At 35.0% G+C, this 22798-nt stretch overlaps 6 protein-coding genes across 7 annotated transcripts; 3 read left to right on the top strand and 3 right to left on the bottom strand.

Annotated features, from left to right (window-relative positions):
• Nucleotides 1-77: 77 nt before the first annotated feature.
• Nucleotides 78-1937, bottom strand: LOC17890023. The gene is made up of 4 exons (XM_023784535.1): nt 1876-1937; nt 1557-1695; nt 1176-1248; nt 78-444 (listed from the first exon to the last, which is right to left on the bottom strand). The coding sequence occupies exons 1-4, from the start codon at nt 1895-1897 to the stop codon at nt 193-195; spliced, it is 486 nt and encodes a 161-aa protein (XP_023640303.1). The 5' UTR covers nt 1898-1937; the 3' UTR covers nt 78-192.
• Nucleotides 1938-3057: 1120 nt separating this feature from the next.
• LOC17889587 (amino acid transporter AVT1A) lies at nt 3058-6144 on the top strand. The gene is made up of 11 exons (XM_006293902.2): nt 3058-3500; nt 3649-3911; nt 3991-4205; nt 4322-4345; nt 4452-4632; nt 4722-4941; nt 5031-5166; nt 5258-5423; nt 5534-5577; nt 5703-5765; nt 5887-6144. Exons 1-11 carry the CDS (start codon nt 3292-3294, stop codon nt 5980-5982), a joined length of 1617 nt encoding a protein of 538 aa, XP_006293964.1. The 5' UTR covers nt 3058-3291; the 3' UTR covers nt 5983-6144.
• A 3264-nt stretch (nt 6145-9408) lies between these two features.
• LOC17889793 (sigma factor binding protein 2, chloroplastic) lies at nt 9409-10197 on the bottom strand. The gene has a single exon (XM_006295133.2). It carries the CDS (start codon nt 10064-10066, stop codon nt 9635-9637), a length of 432 nt encoding a protein of 143 aa, XP_006295195.1. The 5' UTR covers nt 10067-10197; the 3' UTR covers nt 9409-9634.
• A 4003-nt stretch (nt 10198-14200) lies between these two features.
• Nucleotides 14201-16189, top strand: LOC17888108 (F-box protein At2g41170). Its single transcript, XM_006294378.2, has 5 exons — nt 14201-15111; nt 15224-15303; nt 15405-15577; nt 15672-15743; nt 15838-16189. The coding sequence occupies exons 1-5, from the start codon at nt 14503-14505 to the stop codon at nt 16023-16025; spliced, it is 1122 nt and encodes a 373-aa protein (XP_006294440.1). The 5' UTR covers nt 14201-14502; the 3' UTR covers nt 16026-16189.
• Nucleotides 16190-17178: 989 nt separating this feature from the next.
• LOC17889022 (rhomboid-like protein 18) lies at nt 17179-19898 on the top strand. The gene is made up of 8 exons (XM_006294670.2): nt 17179-17409; nt 17514-17614; nt 18048-18188; nt 18308-18374; nt 18751-18902; nt 18991-19092; nt 19202-19309; nt 19413-19898. Exons 1-8 carry the CDS (start codon nt 17385-17387, stop codon nt 19578-19580), a joined length of 864 nt encoding a protein of 287 aa, XP_006294732.1. The 5' UTR covers nt 17179-17384; the 3' UTR covers nt 19581-19898.
• An 83-nt stretch (nt 19899-19981) lies between these two features.
• On the bottom strand, nt 19982-22717 carry LOC17887585. Of its 2 annotated transcripts, XM_023785231.1 has the most exons (6): nt 21744-22189; nt 21476-21568; nt 21152-21385; nt 20921-21023; nt 20555-20784; nt 19982-20475 (listed from the first exon to the last, which is right to left on the bottom strand). In XM_023785231.1, exons 1-6 carry the CDS (start codon nt 22067-22069, stop codon nt 20247-20249), a joined length of 1215 nt encoding a protein of 404 aa, XP_023640999.1. In that variant the 5' UTR covers nt 22070-22189; the 3' UTR covers nt 19982-20246. The 2 variants fall into 2 exon arrangements, with proteins under 2 accessions (XP_023640999.1, XP_023641000.1); XM_023785232.1 differs by lacking the exon at nt 19982-20475 and having other exon boundaries at nt 20710-20798; nt 21744-22717.
• Between the last annotated feature and the right edge of the window lie 81 nt (nt 22718-22798).

Below are 22798 nucleotides of genomic sequence, written 5' to 3'. Positions count from 1 at the left end.
AACTCAGTGAGGCATTCTGTCGAACAACATAAGTTCATTTCTTTCTCTTTAATCATTCTAGCAAATCAACTCAAAGATTAAAACTTTAAGCTTTTCCATGTATTTCACAACCACGCATAATCAATCCCCAGTACAAATTTTTTTTTAAAAAAAACAAACAAAGCAAAGCTCGAAAAGATCAAGCGATTAGAGTCATATCTTGTTGAGCTTGGCGAGGAGGAATACGGTGGCGGAGGTGACGGCTGGGATGAAAACGTCGTTGGTAATGGACGTCGGAGCTATACGGTTCTTGAGGAAGACAGCGAGCACAGGAACTCCGAAGATGAACAGAAGAAACTCTTTGATTCCTCCAACGCCGGTGAACCCAGCTCCGATCAAAACCTCCTGAAGAAGCTTCTGAAACTCATCCTTTGATAGCTTCTTCCCCTCCCCGAGATTGTGTATCTGCTCGATTTCAAGTGTACACGGAGATCATTACACTTTTATCAGAGCAATTAAACCAATTGGTTTAAAACATTAAGATTCAATTGTAATCTTATTTCGGTTTAGACTTTAGAGTAAACCAAGTCTAAGACTCTGAGTGTAGCAGAGAGTTTGGTAAGAGAACCGCAATTTCTATTTCTTCTTGTTCTTGAGCTCAACTCAACATAATTGGGAAAAGCATTCAAGTTGTAGAAATTAGAATCCATGACCAAGTTTTAATGTGTATGATTGCATAATTATAATTACCATGCATGTTTCTTCTGTTATACATTAACATAAATGGATATTCTTTTTGTGTTAGTGAGTTTTATTTAGAAAACATTAAGAGAGTACGTACGTAAATTTTTACAAATTTCTAAATCCAGTTTTACCAAATCCAAAAACATATACCATTAATTTACGATAATAACTGTATGCTTTCGGAACACAATTAGGAACATGATTTCGGGCAGGCACAACAAAAAGCAGTTCCAAAATTTGATGAAGATTTGGCTTCAATGATATGCTTTTACCTTCTAGGTTTTCCTATTGTATTCTTGTTTTAAACTTTTTTTTTGCCAAGAATCCAATTTTATAATGGTTGCATACTTGCTTGCATAAACCAAACTCTTTCATTTTATGATATTTGCCGTTTAGAAAAATAATTACAATAATAAAACTCTAGAAAGAAATCGAGATTAGACGACTTTTACCTTATAAGCGTCTTGTAATTGATCTACACTTGGCACCTTAATTTGCGTACCACCGAGTCTTCTATTGATTTCTCTGTCGCATCACAAATAAAAAATAGGTGCACATGTAATTATCATTATACCATAATCAAAATACACTGATGCCGACTTATTTGGCTATACTCATTATCATTTTTTTTTTTTTTTTTTTGTGGTAATGATCTTTTTTTTTATATATAGCATTGACTTACAAATCTCCCGGCCCAAAGCTAAATAAGTTGTAGTGTCCAAAATCGTTAATTATATTAACCCAAATCTAACTAATTGTTGTAGATTTATATCGTGCTTATATAAATTTCTGAAAAAATTAAAGACAGTAAGAAGAATAAATAAAGAAATTACTCGACAGCTTCGGCGACAATGCGGTAGAAGTCGGCGAAAGACCATTCTTGATCGTCATTTTGTTCTTCAAAGCATTTGCGGTAACAATTTTCAACCATAGCTTCCAAGTCTTTCCCGTCTACCTCTCCTTTCCCTTTTGCTGCGTTCCATAATTTAGTTAGCACCCCAACAAAAAAAAAAAAACATATTTTTAGTCGAAATATACAATGTATTCAATCTCTATCCAAAAAGAAACAAAAAAAAAAAAAAAAAGATGTGTAATTTATAAATGAACATCAATAGAATGCGTGATTTTGTGGGAGAAAGAGAAAGGACGAACCGGTATCGAGAGCTTGACCCATATTGTTGTGTGTGTAATATAACTCTCTTCTTTCTTTTGATTGTTTTGCATATTGTAACAAATGTACGAAGGATAATATTGAGAAACAAATGCTGGAGATGTGACCTTGTGACTTGTGAGGTGGGCTCAGTATCTTGGCCTTTCCTGATCTATAAGCCACGTACCGGAAGCGTGACAGTTTAACATAAGGATCTGGAGAAGTACAAAAAGTGTGAATCCATTCATTTCATATATTATACAAAAAAAAAAAAAAACATTTTTTGTTGGCAATTCAATCTTAGTTGTAAGTTATATCTCAAGATCAACTGTTAACTGTATTCTGAGATATAGGAACCCGATAACTCTTTTGATAAATAACATATGGTCACAATATATACTTTTTTTGAAAGCCAAAATGTGGTAGGGTATTTACACATTTTTTTTTCTATAGTTCTGCGCTTGTTTTTAAACTCTTTAGAAGTTTTATAATTTCTCCTGTGTTGCAAAATAATCTTTAATATACATGTCTACTACGTTTAAAACCACATTGGAGATGATTGACCAAAAAATAAAGATATATAATTGTGTCAAAAAGGATATATTATAAGATTGGAAATGCGCATATGAAAGCTAGACACTTGGAGAATATCCACATGCCCGAGCACAGGGAGATAATGTATTTCAATGTTAACTGACACGACGACATTTACACCCCATTCCCTCGTCGACTTTGAGTCACTCGCATCTTCTTCTTTGGACTCTTGCGGGACATTTAGATTTACAACAACGAATGAGTTTTAAGCAAAGTACTAAGCCTAACAATCCATCAACATTCATAAATAGTTAATCATTCGTCAAAGAAAGTAAAAACCAAAAAAGTAATTACCATAATGGTAAAGGTAACGTATAATGTATATTTTTTTTTAATTTGCCAATAGGTTAAATTTAAAACACATTGATGACAAAAGAAAAAAGGATTAAAACACGGTAACACATCCATCCGGACCGAACAAAGAGACCGAACCGTCTTAAACGCCAACACTTGTCACCGATCAAAACGTTGCTTCTCTAATAAAGATCTCTCTATCATCATCACCACCACGTCAGCACTTCCCGCCCTTATAACAAGGCAATCAACTCGCGAACGAGACAGCAAATATCAAATCATAAAAGTATTATCCTTAAAAAGAAAAAAACGGACAATTGTGCTCAGACGTCTCGAAAACTCAGCCTTCGTTATTGGTCTCTTTCGCCACCTCTCTGCAGACTTCTCGAACCCACTCACTCTGTTTCCAAAAACTTCAATCAAATATATTATATTTTTTTTCCCCTTTTCTGTGAGATTTATATCCTCTTGGGTTCTTGATACTACTCTCGCTAGATCGATTACTCGGTGGGGAGGTTCGTTTCAAGAAAATGGAAGAGAATAACAAGGATAAGGAGAAAAAATCCGTGTTTACGTTCGAAGACGATGAAGATAACGAAGATCTAGAAGGGAGCAGTAAGTACGAGAACGACAGTGAAACTGATCAGAGCGATCTCGGAGATCTTCCTGGCGATGCTGATCGTGACGACGACAACGATGAACCTTTCATTTCTCAGGTTCAATGGCCTCAGAGCTTTCGGTAATTTTCTACCATTCTCTTCGTAAAGTTCGAATCTTTCATACCCATCTGTTCATCTTCTGGGTTTATTACATTAAGGGAGATCATGTAATGATGAACAGAGAAACTCTTTTTGTGATTCTGCAATCTTGATTGGTTCTGTTTTCAGGGAAACGACTGATTCATATACGATTGCTGCATCACCGATCTTCGGGTCTCTGAGGAGTAATCCCAGTTTCTATAGAGCGAGCAGAAGTAATTTAGGAGGAAGTCATTTAGATGTTGAATCAAAAGCCCCTTTGCTCCCTGAGAGGAATGAAGAATCTGACAAAGCCTCAGCTACACAATCAGTTTGGTCTCATAAAGGCTCATTTGCTGAAGAGTTACCCATTGGTGGCTATGGATGCAGCTTCACTCAGACCATTTTCAATGGTAACTGCAATATGATTATGATTTTATGAATGATCCTTAGGCTTATCAGCAAATATGTGTAACTCTGTGTTGGTTGCAGCTATTAACGTAATGGCTGGAGTTGGACTTCTCTCAACACCTTATACAGTGAAAGAAGCTGGTTGGGCAAGTATGGTGATTCTTCTCTTATTTGCTGTTATCTGTTGTTACACTGCTACTTTAATGAAAGAATGTTTCGAGAACAAAACTGGCATTATCACTTATCCTGATATTGGAGAGGCAGCTTTTGGGATTTATGGTCGTATTCTTATCTGTGTAAGTGGTTAGTTTTAGGGATTTGGATCAGTTGTTCTGCTTTTCATTAGCTGCTGCAGCTATAGAATCCCACTGTTCCTTATGGTCTCTGCAATGTTTTGTGTTTTGTTTTGCAGGTGCTATTGTACACAGAACTATATGTAAGTGAACATCTTCTTGTTGCCAACGTTAAACTCATGGTTCTAAAGCTTGTTTCTGCTCTGGAAAATTTGAACTTACTAGAATCTTTGTCTACTTTTTTTGTAGTCATATTGTGTTGAATTCATCATTTTGGAAGGGGATAACCTTACAGGGCTTTTCCCTGGTACATCCTTGGATTGGCTTGGGATCCATATTGACTCTAAACATTTATTTGGAATCTTTACTGCTCTCGTTGTTCTGCCAACTGTTTGGTTGAAAGATCTCCGCATCATTTCCTACCTCTCAGGTACACTCAGTTACTATTTTTCTTCATATAATTGATTCCTTTAGTCAAGAATCTTGAATCAGCTCACTTGTTTTTCTTTGATCACATAGCTGGTGGAGTTATTGCAACCGTTCTAATAGCAGTAAGCGTGTTTTTACTCGGTACAACGGGGGGAATTGGGTTTCATCACACCGGGCAGGCTGTGAAATTGAAAGGGATACCGTTTGCTATTGGTATTTACGGATTTTGCTATTCGGGCCATTCTGTGTTCCCAAATATATACCAATCCATGGCTGATAAAACCAAATTCAACAAAGCAGTGATCACAGTGTAAAACCAAGAACTTCACTCTTATTTTAGCTTTCGATGTTTTCAATCCAATTCTAAAACCAATGATTTTTGTTTTGGCTATGTTGCAGTTTCATTTTATGTGTTTTGTTATATGGAGGAGTTGCAGTCATGGGATATCTTATGTTTGGTGAAGCCACCTTGTCTCAGATTACACTAAACATGCCACAGAACCAGTTTTTCTCAAAAGTGGCACAGTGGACAACGGTTAGAAAACAAAACTTTGTTTCTTTCCATAATCTTTGGAAGTTCCATTTTAATCTAAACTCCATCTTGCTTCTGTTGTATCCTTTTTCAGGTTGTCAGTCCTTTTACAAAGTACGCTCTCTTGATGAATCCACTTGCAAGGAGTATAGAAGAACTATTACCCCCAAGCATGTCGGAGAACATATGGTGCTTTCTTCTTCTAAGAACAGCACTAGTTGCTTCCTCTGTTTGTTCTGCTTTCCTTATCCCATTTTTTGGTAAGAACATCAAGCTAGAAAGGTCGAGAACTCGAATGTCTTTTTTCCCCCTTAATGGTCTCAAGGCTCATTTTTGTTTTCTTTTTGCAATTGGTTGATTTTCCACACAGGTCTTGTGATGGCTCTTATAGGATCTCTTCTCAGTATACTCGTGGTTAGTTTTCATCATCTCTACCCTCTCCCTAGTTATTAATAACCAAAGATCATCATTCCTGTCAAGTCACACACATTCATGGATCAAAACTAAAAAGTCTTTTACATGATGTCTGTATGATTCAGGCAATAGTAATGCCAGCTCTTTGCTTCATGAAGATAATGGGGAACAAAGCTACAAGAACACAGGTATATAAATTTCACCATTTTTGGTGTCCCTCTTCTTCCCAGCTTGTTGAAATAAAATAGGGACAATGAGGTTTTTGTGTATGGATTCTTAAAGATTAACATACTGAGTTGTGTAATACAGATGATTCTGAGTTCAACAATTGTGGCCATTGGGGTGGTCAGTGGAACCTTGGGGACGTACTCTTCGGTTGCAAAGATCATTAGGAACTATCAATGAAGAAACTCCGTGAAATATCCCCATAGATTTTCTATCCTTTTCTTTGAGTTTACTTTTTTTTTTTTTGTTGAAGCTAATAAGTCTCTGGTTAAGATTAATTTGGACTTAAAAGTTAATAAAAACTAGTTTGCTTTCTCATGAGTTGTTACGTTTGCTTTTGTATTTTTGTGCATCTCTTCAGTTATCTGAGCAGCTCCTTCTAATGTTTAGATTTGGTTATAATGAAATGATCACGCCTATTTAAAGACATGCAGAATAATAACATACAGAAAGAGATGTTACTATTCAAAGAGATGTTATTATCAGACATGCATAATAATATAAGCAAAGGTTGCCAACAAAAACAAAAAGGAAAGTTTACGTTAGTTTGTTTTATATGATAAAAGAAAGGAAATTCTCAAACAAAACAAAAAAGGAAATTTAGGTTATTTCCTTTTCTGAAGATTGCCAAAATTTCCTTCATAAAAAAAAAAGAAAAAAAAAGAAAAGGAAACGTACGTTAGGTTGTTCTTGCCTTCTGATGTAACTGTCTGTTTAATATTTCTAGTTAACTCCGGAAGAAGCATAGCTACATATATGGCCATCAGATCAGTGAGTTTTACATATATGGCGATAATTAATTCACAATTATTTGAAACAAAATTAAAGAGACAAAGAATATACAGTACTTCTCCGTTTCTCTGAGTCGTTTCATCACCGGTTTGTGGTACCACAAGATATCAAACATATACTTATAATCTTAAACCAAAGTTTTCCTAGCTGTTCCCTAATCTCACCTTCACATCAAATTCTCCTTATATAAACAAAGTTTTTAAACTATGTTGTTTTGTCTCTAACACTTCTTACGGTCAATCCACAAAAACAGAGATACAAAGGTTTATTATAATTTGTGGTCCGTCTCATTTTCAAGTAATTTAATATTTTTAAATATATTATTTATATAAAGTAAATATAGTTCTTATTTTTACTCTTATTTTTCTTCTTTCTTCATGTTTCTGCTTTTATTTTCTTTGTAATCGTTTTTATTTGATTAATAAAATCTCAAAGCGTTAAAAAAAGTAAATATAGTTAATAATAATATGTCGAATATTCTGTAATATTAAACTAATATTCTGTAATATTAAACTATTTATTTATGAACTTAATGGTAATTTGTTCCACATTATCATAAGATTCATAAGTCATAACTTATCTTTTCTCTAACCTATCAAGACGATATAGTCATCTTTCTTATTATTGCTGTTCATGAGTACTCATGACTATCTTGATGAAAGTAAACGGAAATGTCTTTTGCGATAAAATGCTACAGGGTGACCATTGCTCTCTTTTTTTTTTTTTGATAACTATTGGTAAATCATAATTATGACATCACTTAGAAAGAAAATACAATTTCGTAGTTGTTAAACATGAAGAAAATAAAGATCTGATGAAAAGAAAAAAAGTCGGTGAAAATGAATTAAAACTATCAAAAACAGAAGCAAACCCTATTGAACTATGCATATTGTAGTATTATTTAGTGATTTGATTTAGGCTATACCCAAATATCCCCCGTCTCGTCATCACCGACACGACAAAGTGGAAGGGGAAGTTACGTGACTTAAGGTTTGTCGGTCCTGCTAAAAGTGTTTTAATGCTCACTTAATTTGTCACAAATCATTTAGCTTTCTAGAGAGTAAACAAAAATATTGGTTTTTTCTTTTTTCTTCTCTTTGGTCACCTTCTTTTTTCTTCTCTTATAACTTATAAGAGACAAACAGTATTAAGAAATAATTTGCAATCAAATGATAACACTTTGAAAATAATCTTCCTATAAGTGTTTGCACAGAAATTAGAATGTGTTTACAAATATTTCATTTAGGATTGGATAGCCTTAATGAAAAAAGAATTAGGGAAGGATGACATTGGAGATTCAAATGTCTTTCATGTGTCATTAAAAAAAATAAAGAATCAATATTCACCAATGTTCTTCGTAATTGACTTATTTGAACTAATCTGTAATATTTATTGACAATAAAAAAAACATATTGACACCAGACTAACTATTCAATATTTAAGATTATTTGACAGAAAACAAGTATGTATAGAGGTATGTGGATGATCTCCTTTACGAACTACTGTAATGAGACATGTAGAACAAGAATTTGGAAAACGTTAGATTCATGTTAGTTTTCGATATGGAATTGGTTGGTCCATATACCTTTATTGACTATAAGGTACATATCAATTCGATTACAAAATTAGATTTCTTAACCATCAATTAATATGACATATAGATCGACGGTGACAAGTAAACATACAGAAAATAAATTATAATACTAATATGTGTCAGTTCTGGTTGACAATTTTGAAATCGGTCTATTGGCCGTGCGAAACAAGCGTCAAAACATAGGTCATATTTTTGGTCAAAAACTCAAACGATAAGATTGTTACAAGCTGATGTTAAATCATTTTTGATTAGATTTAGAAGTATTATTTTGAATGCAAAGTAGATATCTATCTCATAAATCGTTGGGATTTTTCTGTCTTTATATCGAACCATAGCCACACAAATCATATATATCTAGAGAAACTCGTAAAACTTGTGGAACGTACATTGAATATAATTTTGCAATTTAAGGGCATGATCACAATAGTCAACTACCATTAAAATCCCTACGTAGTTAAAACTCAAGGTGTTGTTTCGATTTAATGTTGTGCGTATCAGATGATCGTATTAGTTTCCCATCAAATATTGTTTGTAGATGGGCAAATGCGAAATACAAAACATGCATAGTGATAAAATATAATCTTTGCCTTTGTGTAATTATATTTACTATTTACAAATGCTATATTAATTAATATATAAACTCTTAAGGTATAATACTCAATATGTAAATGTAAATATTTAGTGTTTTACACAATCAATCATGATGATATGATGTATTTTTGTCTAAGGTTCACATTTAATTACAACCAAAATACAAATGCTCGCTGTTTTTTTTTTTTTTGGTATACGAAATATAATAGAAACAAATATTAATCAACTTAAAAAATAAAAATTTCTTTTGGTTTGAACTTTTGAAACTTATGAAGTAGTAGATAAGTTCGTAGTTCCGTATAATAATGTGATTTATTAAATATTAAGAAAATAACAAAACTCTTAAATCATTCTAAGAAAAATACAGAAAATAAATGTATTATTGCGTAGCTCTATTATACAGAGAATGGGGTCATCGAAAAAAATTCAAAAGGGATAACATCATACATCTATCCAAATGTTCTACTAAAGTCCGTGATAACATAAAAGCTCTCTATACAGTTTTATTATTTGTTTCCATATGTGATCTATACATTTGGAGATCATCAGATCACAAAAATTATTACCACCAAACCTCGCATAAAGTTTGATTAGATATATATAGAAAGTAGAAACAAACAAATAAAAGATTTCTCATAAGGTTTGATTATATATATTTAAAAAAAACAAACAAATAAAATATTTCTCGCTTGGACTGACCACGGTTTGCTATACATATCTACTCACAAACGCAAATAATTCACCAAGCTAGCGGTATATATATATATGTTTCGATGAAAACCCTAAAACTAGGTATAGATGATTTGCTTCTTCAGTGTGGAAACTTAGATATATAATAAGAATTGTAATTTGGAATCAGAGAGAACCAATGCTTTCTAAAGCATTCACATTGTAAAAACCAGACGAGAAAAATCCAGAAAGACTTGCCGACGACGACATCTGATGAGGAGCATTAAACACTTCATCATCCATGGGTGAATAGTACTCGCGGATCCCTCCATCATCCAACGGCTCAGAGTTCATCCCCGAGGACTCACAAGGACGGTGGAGATCTGCGGCGGGGAAAGTGGCGGGGGACTCCGGTGGTAGATCAGCGGCGTCTTGACCGGTGAGTTCTTGGACGAGCTCTCTGAACTTAGAAGGGCAAGTCTCGACTCTCATAGGATTCGATATGTAACGGACTTTGATGTGTTTGTTCGTAGTCGTGGTCGTCGTTGACTTCCTCTTTTGCTTCGACGATGATGACTTTCTCTGGTTTATGAGCAACGTCGATGATGACTGATCCATCTTCTTTGTAAGAGAGAAACAATATAGTTTTAGAGGTGTGTGATGAGGTCTGTCTTTGTTTAAGCCCCAGTTTTAAAATATATATACAATAAAACTTTGTTATTTTTTTTTTACTATAGAGGAAGGAAGGAGAGTGGAAATTACAGCGAAGGTAGGGGAAGAGAGAAGAGAAGCAAACAAAAACAAATTAAATGGTCATTGAGTCCTCATCTGCTATCATAGCCGACGGCGCGTGTGTGCGTGTTACATATTACTTGCTCATCTTTTCTTCACCCTATGGTTTCTCCATAAACTTAACAAGTGTGATTTTATATATGTCTTACGAAAATATATAATAATACAAAGAGAGTAATTTTTACCTTTTTGATTGAATTTTGTTGGACTAATTTGGACCAAAGAAAAAGTAAAATATGTAGTCCGGAGACTGACGTAGTGATCAATTTTTCGTCTTAAGTATATCGTATGTTAAGATGTAATTAAATACCCTTATGCTATATGTCTAAATTTATAAACTGTTATTAGGACGTTTCAATGGTAATCAACTTTTAATCACTCAATATTTTGGACCTTCTAAATGGTTTAAAACAGTTAAAATTAACATAGTAAGTTAGTATGCAACGAATTTTTGGACATTATAAAATGTTTTATAGACCAATATTGTTTGTTTCAGATGGAAATGATTCAGCTAAAGTTGTTCTTCTGAAGGAGTCACGGACGTGATTGTCACGCGCCAAAAAACAATGGGTGAGGGACGAGGGAAATGAAGGAGAGAATAAGTTAAAGTGAAAGCCGCCGTCGGCTAAATAAAAGGCCATCAGGGGATCTGAGAGAAGGCCACGTCAAGATCGCTGAGGCAGACGTATAGACGCCATGACGTCACTTTGTCCCGACGATAATGTTCTCACCACCTTATAACTGTATGACAAAAAAAAAAAAAAAAAGCAAAAGCAAAAAAAACAAATTTTAACTAACCTTCGCGGGAGCCATTGAAGGATCCATTAGAATTTGATACGTAACCATATTGAATTATTAACACAAATTTGATCCCAAACAATTAAATTAGCCAAAACAAGCACTTACTTTGTCCACAACAACGAAAAAACTAGCCATACCGTAAATAATACAGAGTATGTCATATATGCGTATGAAAAGGTCTGGTCGTTCAATTAGAGTCAACTCATTTGTTTGTTTCCATGTTTAAAGAGTCAACTCATTTGTTGAGCACGCAATATAGACCTAACTGGTGATTTTTAGCTTCAAAGGAAAATCAAAATAGGTGTTGGATATCTCTAGGTGAAATTTTTTTAAGTTAATATCATCTTTTTAAACACCCTTATTATACCGATTTTAGTTACATTTTGTGGCGAACATTATCTTCGTCGACTCCAACAAACAAAAAGGTGTTATTTGGTTGAAATTTATTAGCATATATTTACTACTATTTAAACATTTTTTTTTTAAAAAACAACATAATGTCAATATTGATCCCGAAAAGTAATGTATTGTATGAGTAGAAAACTTAAAAAAGAAAGAAAGAAAAAAGAACTAATAATTGGAAAATAATTGATAGGAATGAAGGCAAAAGGGGTCCATGAGGACAAGTGGGAAGGGGGAGAGGGGGTATCAAGAGCAAACACAGCGGTATGTGCTGTGGTCTGTCCTAATTACAAAGGTCTCTTGAAATCGCTTCTATGCATTATTATTTTAGTGAGGGACCTCTCTAATTGCCCCCTCCCAATTTTACTTTCGTTTTGATCAATACTACCTACACTTCATTTCCAAAGAGTTCAGAGGTTTAATTAGTTCTCGTATTTTACAGTGGATTATGTCTAACTAATCAAAAGAAAGTTATCATAAGCTCCGACATAATTTTAAGTATTTTTTTCTGACTTTAACCATATATATAATATATGTTATTAGGTCTTCAAATAAGTCAAGTCACGTGTACGTAGATAGAGAGTCTTTTCAAAATTTTCATGACAAATTCAAATACGTTAATATAGTTCCAGGTGTACGTACGACTTGGGCCACTTGGCTCTCGATCTTCATGATCAAAGTTGAAAGAAAAAAATCTCGTATATTGCGTGAGGTTATCATTTTTTCCCAATTAACAAATATAAAATATCATCCTTCCAATAGAGACGTACGAGTCTGCATCGAATTCTTCGGTCCCATTTCATTAAGAGAAAGGAAAAAAAAGAGGCATATTATAATTTTAGAGGAAATTCAAAACACTATTTTCACAAATGCAAAAACTATATTTTCTATTAGAATTTTAGAACTATCACATCTTATATTTACGTGTCATATTTTCTCCATAACCATAATAGAAGATTAGAAGTTGAACCTAGATGTTTTGAAATTTGTCGGCCATACCTTCCTTACCCATCCATCTCTGTAGCTGATGATGAGTTGTGGCTAATGACCGATTAAGTTGATGGGCGATGAATTAATTAGTTTTGGCCTTAACTACAGAAACTGCAATAATTCCATAACCGAAGAAATTGGTGATTTTTAAAAAAGTTTGGACACTAACGACCAAAAATAAACCTTGTTGGACACCAAAAAGAAAAAAAAAACGTAATTCGTGGACCGTGGTTGCATTATCCGGAAAGCACGTACGTACGTGTGTTGACTTTGAAAGTAAACGGATCCAAACGACTTCTTCCGAGACAATCTATCAAAGTAATATTTTGTCCACGAAGATATATTCATTACACATATCCTCCAACCACTTCATGTGTTTTCTTTGTTATTTCTCGTTGAGCACACGATACGTACTTGAATATATATCTGGATGTTATATCATGATTTCACAAATATTAAGTATCAATACCTTTTTTTTCTTTGTTATAGTAGTATTTATACATTTCTTATACATATATATGTGAAGTTAAAAAAAAAAAAAGGTTACAGAGAGATTCAAGAAAAAGAAAAAAAAAGATAAAGTTATTTGAAATACAAAAATATATTTTTCCGACACTTACGAAAATGTCATTCATTTTCAATTTAATAATATGATTTTTTTCTAACTAATTTAATTGGCTTTATTAACTAATTTTTATATTGTTTTCTTTCATTACCTAATTTATAAATCTAAAAACATTACATCCAATTTATATGCTTGCTGATTGAATTTTATATTCTCACATAAAAAAATAAGCCCATTGGACCATATTCTAAATTCTAAAAGCAACACTTACAATTGTTTTAGACTAGACAACTTTCTTCATAAACGATTCTCCAAGTCTTATATTTTTTAAAAGACAAATAAGAGAAGCCCACTGGATCCAACTCCAAAAGCGATGTCCAGTGCTTGAATATAGCCAATTTTTTTTTTTTTTTTTTTAATTACTTTTCCTGGGTCAAAGCAATGTTCCTTCCATGATGCTGTTTAATAAGCTGTTTGTAGGGGAAGCAAAGAAAGGAGTTCATCAACAATGACACATCAGCTAGTTAGTTAGTAACTGAGTTTAAATTGTAAGAGTTCCTAATTAAATAATTTCACGGCATCGAATGTTTTGGGTATTAGAAGACTTGAGTGATTTTACTCCAAACCTTATCAACTACAACTGTTGTATGTAATATGTATAGTCCACGTCGCTTTAGTTGAGTTACCAAAAAGGAGTTGACCAAGTCGGTGTTGGACTATTGGTTTCGTGAGATTTCGGCTTTTAAGACTTTTTAAGATTATGTTTATGTAGATAGATCCATAAACCAACTAATTGTTCCCATAATCTTTAAAATGTTAGTACAAAGTAGTTGGAAAGTTTGGTTGAGTTAGGCTACGGACAAAGCAAATAAAAAGTAGTTGGGAAGGTGTTTACTGTTTCAACACATATTGGCCTCAAAAGGGAAATTAGTTTTTGTTGGTTTTGAGTAACTTTAAGATTGGAATTGGGTCGACCTATAAAAATCGGTGCAGCGGGAGCCAGCTGTCACGCACGACACTAAACTCTACAAGGTCACTATCACTATAATCTTCTCATGGTATTGTCTCCGAAGGCTTATTGATCTAACAAAATAGCATTGGTTCTGCTCCACCTACCCATAACTGTATTTATTGCTCACCCAATTTAATGTTGCACTTCTTGAAATTTAATAGCCTCACAACGAATCTTTACAAACCCTTCAACTCATTATTGTTCACAACTCGATGTCTCTATAGTGTTTTCTTTTTTTAAATGTCTCTCTGCTAATAGTGGCCACAACTTCAAGCTTCCGTTGCCTTAATACTACTACTTGGAAAATATATACACGGACAAACACACAAAGCATGACTACTACATGCGACAACTCCTCTTGAATTGCGTGTGTGAGTGGCAGGCAAAAACTTCTTTTGTTTTGTCGTAAACAGTAAACTCTCTTTCTCTAGCTTCTAATCTCACTCTGTTCTCTCTCTGTTCTCATAGATTCTCCCTCGTTTATTGCTCTCAATGGAGACAAAGAACCTCACTTTCTTTTCGTTTTGTTTCTCCAACACGATTTGTGTGCTACTCTTACTCATAGTCTCTTGGCTTGCAAGAAGCATTATCGACCGTAACTGGTTAAGAACATTACTATGGAGAAGAGAAACGAAGAAGAAGAAGAAGAATCCAGAAGATGAAAACAAAATGTCTCTTCTTGATTTGCCTGCCTTAACTTTAGACTGCATCTTAGAGAAGCTCTCTCCATCTGAGCTCTGTGCTATGACTTGTGTTTGCTCGGAGCTCAGAGACAAATGTGTCAGCGATCATCTATGGCAGAAGCATATGGAAACAAAATGGGGAAGATTGATGGGTGATGCAGCGACACAAGAGTGGAAATCTCATGTCGCAACGATAATGAGGTGTCTCAGAAGTTCGAACCAAAGCAGTAGTAAACCAAATTGGAGTTCGAGGTTTGTAGCGAGTCTTAGACCTTTTTCATGGTTAAGTTCAAACCACGGCTTTGACAAGAGAGGTTCAGCATCATCATATTTCGCACCTATTGATTCTGTAATGTATTGGTACTCGAATCTTGAGAATGGCAAGTTTTGGTTCCCTGCTCAGGTCTACAATCGCGAGGTAATATATAGTGTTACCCATTTCACTGAATCGGAGAAAAATTGCTTCTTTTGATTGCTAAATTTGGAAATCGATTACGGGTGTATTGATCTTTGCTTTTGTTTGGTTGCAGCACGGACATGTTGGATTCATGATGTCTTGTTACGATGCGAAGATCAGATACGATTTCAAGACTGATACATTTCAAGCAAAGTAAGGATTTTTATCAACAGCATCCCTGAGATTCTCGCAAAATGTGATTTTTCTGAGGTTTTTTTTAACTAAGTTTAGTGTATTGATCTCTCTATGCTCAGATACTCGGCGCATGGCCGGCGTGCGGCGGAGGAAAAGGTGACGTGGCAGAGGCTGAGACCGTCTCAAGTGGACACAAAGTCACGTGAACTCCACGTGTCGGATTGTTTGCACGGACTTCGACCCGGTGACCATTTCGAGATCCAATGGCGAAGAACCAAAGAGTTCCCTTATGGTTTGTTTCCCCAACAAATTGTTCAATTTGGTTCTAAAATCATATCAATTTCGTCTGATTTTTTTTGGTGGTTTACTCCAATTTTCCGGCGTAGGTTGGTGGTTTGGAATCGTAGGTCATCTGCAAAACTGCGACGGAGAAGAGAATTGCCGTTGCCATACAGCCGGTAAATAATAAACAACTTTGATCTGTCTTTTCGATTTTGTAAACTATTGAAGAAGAACAAAAGGAAATTAATTTGCGTGTGTGTGTTTTGGCAGAGAATGTGGTGATGGAGTTCAGACAATTCAGACCGGAGTCGCCGTGGAGTAGGACGGTGATAAATAGAAAGGACCACCGTGAGACGGGAAACGAAGACAATGGTTTCTACGGCGGAGTGAAGAAATTGGGTACGGAGGAAGAGGTTTCTACGTGGAAGCGAATGTGGCCATCACAAGCCTTGGAATAGTCTCATGTTTATTATTTTTGTGAGAATTTTGCTTCAAACTTAGCAAAACAACTCATTGATTAGTGTAGGTGAGGGGATGATATGATTTTCTATTTCTTCTGTCGTTGACTGTAAAATGTAAACAATACCAAAAAAAAGGAATACGATTGACTTATTTGTGTAAATAGCAAATTTGTTTCACAAGACACTGATGCAGTTTCTTGCTTAAGGGATCTACATGCGAAATTGCGAATAATATGACGCATTGATGCGTATGTTATAGGTTTCTACTGGTAACCATTTGAGGAACAAAAGGAAAAAGAACAAAAAAAACAATACGCAACGGAATAAACAACTTTAGAGGAATGAAAGGAAAACATGTAGAGAAGAACAAAATAATAAATGGTAACCAAACAATAACACTATCTTTTATAATATATTTGATTAAATAAATCAACTTTAATAATAATACTAGATATAATTTATATATAATGAATTTGACACTAATTTTAAAATATATTTTTGAATGAATTTAAATATTTAATGTTAAAAATTAATAATTTATATTAACCTATTATAGATTATAGTAATTTTTATTTGTTATTTATGATATAAACATCTCTTAAATATGTTTTACTATCCATACAAATTTTAAACAATGTATAGTAAGATTTTTTAACATGAAATTCATATCAAAAATATTTTTTAATGTCAATACATGATAAAAATATGAAAATATTATATTATGAGATTAAAATATTATTAATAAATAATTTTTTATTTATTTTAAAATAAAAACGAATTTTAATATTTGTTCTTTTTTTGTTCCATTTGTTCCTCATCAATTTTGGGGAGGAACATTTTTGTTCTATTGTTCCTCATTTTGTGAGGAATGTAGAGGAATGATGTGGAAAAATGATTCCTTGTAAATGGTAAAAAAATTGAGGAATGAAGAGGAATGTCACATTCCTTTTCATTTTTTTCCTAAATCATGGTTACCAATCGAGGCCATAATGTTAGTAGGACTTGGGAATAGAAGAAAATTTTGGTTTATAGTGTTAGACTTGAAATTAAGGGGTAGTACAGTAAGAAAATGAAAATATGTGATCTTTATTTGCAAAAATCTTTAGTTTATTTATTTAAAGCATATGCTAATAATGAAAGATTCTGGATTGTTCTGTTTTTGCTGATTTTTCTTTTTTTTTTCTTTTAGAGTAGTTTGTTTGAATTCGAGAGGTACTGAAAATTCTAGGAAACATCCTTTGTAGAAATTTCATCGGAGACGACTTGAGGAGAAACTGAAGCTCCCGTCACCTCTCCGATCTCACAATCCCAGATTGATTGATTTTTGTCACTTTTTCGCGTTCATCCGATTAAAAGATGAACGGAGGTCCCTCTGGTTTCAGTACGTTTACCCATTTATCTTTCGCTCGATCAGCTTCTGTCGATTTGTTTTGCTTCTCTCATTTCTGGGTTTTCGATTAATGTTTGAAATTACGGAACTTGCAGATAATGCTCCGGTCACGAAAGCCTTCGTTATTGCGAGCGCCCTTTTCACTGTGTTCTTCGGGATCAGGAGCGGTTCTTCCAAGCTCGGCTTGTCTTACCAGGTACTGTGTCTTTCATCTCTTCATTCGATTTGAAGCACTTGTGGGTTTTACAGAATAACTATGATATCGGATTCTGGCTCTTATTTCACAAGTTTTAGGCTTTTGTTACCTATTGTTTTTGCTTTTGTCTTATTGTGCTCTGATTGCCACCATTGGCACTAGAAAATACTACCGGATTATGCTTAGGTTCTTACTGTAGCTACACTAAGCATAAGCAGCACTATTGATCCAGTTTTTACTTAGATTCGTCATGGATTGGTTAAGCAGAATTTTAGGCTCGAGATGTTTAATAGTAGAGTAGCCTTGCTCCTGGAAATATATTTGATTGTTTCAAAGTCTTTTTGTTTATGTATTTCGTAGAATTAGTAAAAAGTTCCGATGCCTCAAATGCACTCAATCGTATCTTTATAAGCTTCTCTCAATCTCATTGCAGGATATATTTGAGAAGTTTCGGATTAGGAAATTAATCATATCGAACTTTGCCTTCTCTTCCTCACCAGAGTTGTTTTCCGGCCTGTATTTGCTCTACTTCTTCCGAGTCTTTGAGAGACAGATTGGTTCAAATAAGTATTCGGTAAGGGATAGTCCAGCTCAACTTTGTCTTCATCTCTTTTCTGTCCATTATCCTGGTAACTAGAAAGATAAAAGCCTTTAAGATTGAATTCCATGGGTTAACTTGTGCACTTTCTGCAGGTTTTCATCTTATTCTCTGGGGCTGTATCGCTAATACTAGAGACCATTTTGTTATCACTGTTTAAAGGTAATCTCATCAAAATCTACATTGTTTTCGTCAGTACTCGCCCTTTAGGATATGAAATTGGGGCAGCGCTGATGCAGAAAACCATAAGGGATCATAGTTATTAGTTGGCTTAAATTAACCTTCCTACTAGTCTCACCAAACACTAAGAAAACCTGTACAGTGAAGATTAGGATATTGTGATGAATTTTTCTTCACTCATGATGTTGATAGATCTTACAAAGATTTCCCTTGGTCCATCATTTAAATTATCAAGAAATGGTTTTTGTGCAATCTTAATCAGCGTTTGTGATATGACCTTTTATGATTTCTGTAACACACATTTTACATTTATTGGTCGTGGGTATATTTATGTAACAAACTGTTGTTTCTTTTGTAGATCCTACTGCAAACCTACTGACATCTGGACCATACGCCGTCATCTTTGCTTCTTTTGTACCCTTCTTCTTGGACATTCCAGTAACAAAGAGGTTTGGTGTATTTGGCGTCCACTTCTCTGATAAATCATTCATATATCTTGCAGGTGTCCAGGTAAACTATACCCTATGTTTATGAATTTTGTTGTACTTTAGATTCCTTTTTCTTTAATTGATAAATTGCTTGGTTTCAATAATTGTAGCTTTTTCTATCATCTTGGAAAAGATCCATGTTTACTGGAATTTGCGGAATAGTTGCTGGTTGCTTGTATCGGTTGAACATCTTTGGTATTCGCAAGGCAAAGGTTATAATCTTCCAAACCTTTTGCGTTAAAAAATAACATCATTCATCTCCTCAAATGTGGGTTTTTGTCTGCTGTAGTAACACTACTTTTTGTCTAAAATACATGACAGTTCCCCCAGTTCATGGCTTCGTTATTTTTCCGGTTTTCTTTGCCCTCCTTGAGCAGCCATTCTCAACCACCAAGAAGGACATCACCCAACTTAGGTCGCCAAGCAGTGGCAAGTCATTGCAGCATCTTTTCGTTGCAACCTTAGCCAAACTCGTATTACAATTTAAATAACCCATCTTCATTTACTGACATGTGATGTTTCCGTTTTTCAGAGAGCTTATCGAGCTCCAATGCCTGCAACTACAGAGCCATCTGAGGAAGCCATAGCAACTTTGGTATCTATGGGATTTGACCAGAATGCAGCGAGACAGGCTCTTGTACACTCCAGAAATGATGTCAATGCTGCCACCAACATCCTTCTTGAAGCGCATTCCCACTAAACCCTTTACTAGGAAGTGTCAGAAACATTGTTGATTTGGATGAAGACATTGCACAAGACAAGAGGTATTTTTCTGCTGCGATCTAAAAACAGGAATGACCTTGCCTTAGCTAATATGTCCAGCGGATGATCTGATTTACATCCTCTTTTTCTTTCTTCTAGGTTTACTTTTTGCCTCTTTTAGTTACCGTGGTAGTTTTAGAACAAAGTGCGTAGGCAATGTTTATTATGTAAGTGCAGACTTCAAAGAAAAAAACATGGAGCTTGATTCTTATCTGACTAAACCTTTAGGGATTAACATCTACTGATCCATTTAACCTTTCACAAACCTATTCTACTTAGAAAAAAAAAAAAAGAAATTACACTTACACTGGATTGTGTGATATAGTTTAAGCAGAAGACTTGCTTAAAAGACGGTTGACCATACTGTGCAACTCAAAAGTCTAATTTGGATGCAAATGAAAAAATAAACACATTGATATACACAAAAATGAAACAACCAAGTAGCAAGAAAAATGCTCTAGTAACTGTTTAGTCTCTGGTTCCAGATACAGATCTTTTCTTAGTACCGCAATAGAATCATCTTCAGACAAGACAATTAATTGGAAAATGATGAGACTTTTCTCTGAATCGTTGTCTAGTCTTTGCTAGTGAGACAATAGATGGTTTAGCTTGCTACTGCTTTGCTTCCTTCCATACTGTAAACTGGTATTTCCCAGTTCTTGTTCTTTTTCGGATCATCTGTTAAAGTGAGATCCGTTTCGTACTCTCTAAATGTTTTGAAGAATGTCTTTGCACCCATCATTATCAGCCTCTCCACCATGAATAACTGATAGTTGTTCTTGACTATCGGATCCAAAATCTCGCTGAAATTCGATGAATAAGCCACTTTGTACCTGCAGTGTATCAAAAAAGCATCTTACAAGGACATCTATTATAAACCTATAAACTTGAATGTGGACCTTGAAATATTACCTGATAGCGAGAGGCGAAAAGAATCCAGCGGTTCTCTCATTAGAACCGATAAAAAGAGTCCGCCCTGCTGGGATCTGCTTCTGTATTCTGCCAAGGATAAACTCTGGGCGTGTGTCTCTGTCTAAGTGTGGAAACTGAGTTCTTTCAACGCGAAACCTATCTTTTCGTGTTTTCAGTTTGTCACCCCGACGGACATGGATTGCATCGTAATCACCAAGTTGTACTTTTATCTGTTCAACCAAAACTGGTTTATGAACAAGCTATAAGGATTCAACAGAACCTAGCCATCTTTTTTTTTGGGACAAGAGAGCAAAACTCCCTTTCAATTTAAAATCAAGATTGCTAAGTTATGTAAAATTCATTCACCTTTTCTGCAGCATCTCTCAATCTTGATGCTGCCATATTCGGGAGAAATGTATAAGGTAGCATGACGTCGCTACGGTTACCTCGATCCTTGCACTCAACAAACCTACAATGAAGATAGATATATGATCTGATCAAGCTAGAGTATGATGATGACTACCACAAACAATATAAGAAAATGATGCTTGTGAAAAGAAACTTGCTAATCAACTGGATACTCAGCAATGTGCTTACCATGCCAAGGGACTTGCGGTTCGGTTGATGAGCAAAAGATTTGTAAACTGGCTAGAGTCATTTAGCTCATGCCTATTGGCTCCATACACATGCGCAACCCCTCGTTCTCCCAATTTCATACTGGTCGATAGCACAATGTGCCACGTTTCCGAGTCCTCCAAGATCACTGGTATCTTCTCAGAGATGAGGTCAATATCATACAATGATTCCATTGCACAAGAGCTCACTTCCCAACTAATAACATACAAAACAGAGGGACCTCATTTGTTAAAGTGGGAAGCAAAACAAAAATTAAGTTTAAAAGTAGTCTAAAGAATTTATCACCTTTCCTCTGTAGTTTCATTGTCTGATCGATTAAGTAGACCTTTCTTGTTATGTCTTGGATTGATGCACATCCGAGATGGCATTACAAAAGTTCTGCAATAAGAAGCTGACAATTACAGATACCATATCTCAACAGCCCCAGCGTTCCTTCAAAACCCCAAATTTTACTCAACTAAACATCTCATGACCAAGAAGACTAGTTGTCAATTCAAGAACTCCATCAGAAAACTCAGAAATTTAAAAAAATATGGGAGGAAATCATAGTTACCTGTTAAGAAACATGGCTTCTTCAAGGGCACATCTAAGACTAGATTCTTGGTGACCCAAACCGGCACAGGTCTCGCAGTTCTTACCAGGACAGTCGATTCTGTTTCCCCAGTACAAGTACTTATCCGACAAACTGTGCTGTCTCTTGCTTCGTGAAGACCTCAAGAAATAACCAATTAGGCTTTTCCGATATGGTAAAACCAATCCGCCAGTGGAGAGCAGGGAAGAAAGAAGGAGGAGCAATGCGACGGCGACAATGCATAGCAGAACAAGTCTATTTGATCCCAGAGTGGCTTTTGACCTATGGGTTTTGCTCATTGTTGCCATTATAGTTAAAACTGTTTCAGTTAGATTAGAGGAAGAAGTAAGAAAGAATCTTTGCGACGGTTAGGTAGAGATTAAGATTAGATCAGAGATCTAAAGGTCAACGTTAAGGTCACGTGGGTGTCTCCTCCACTGTGAGACACAGTCACGTGGCGTATCATTGGTTTGATCCATACATGGCGAAGACGAATTGTTGTTCCGGCGGCCATTAGAAGATTGCGCCACACGTAAAGTGTAGCGGCACAGATCCACATTACAAGACACATACACAAATTCATATTTTGTTACAGAGAAACTACAATTTCTCAGATAAGAACAATTGAATCGATTAATTGAATCGTCGTTCATGAAACGAGAATCCAAATCTCATGTGATAGAGCTTAGAAGAAGAAACAGCTCTAACAACAATGAAATATCAAACCCAGAATTTACAGAGAGAATCGAAGAAGAAGAAGATTACACAAATTGATATTTTCTGGTTATTCTCCATAATCGACCTTGAGTTCTATTTAGCTTCAGCTCTTCATTTCCAACCAATCATTAGTTGCCAGCTCACAACTCACACCTCCACCAATCAGATCCTATTAAACTTCCACGTCACTTAGCTCCTCATATTTCCTATAACAAATCTCCCCTCCTTAGAGAACCTTGACCTCATTCCTCGGGGATTTCGTTGACCGAGATAAACTGAAGGAACCGTTCGGTAAGATTATTGTGGAACAATCACTCCAA

The sequence above is a fragment of the Capsella rubella genome, unplaced genomic scaffold (genome assembly GCF_000375325.1).
Source record: "Capsella rubella cultivar Monte Gargano unplaced genomic scaffold, Caprub1_0 scaffold_4, whole genome shotgun sequence".
Classification (NCBI taxonomy): Eukaryota; Viridiplantae; Streptophyta; class Magnoliopsida; order Brassicales; family Brassicaceae; genus Capsella; species Capsella rubella.
This window is presented reverse-complemented; position numbering and strand designations above follow the sequence as displayed.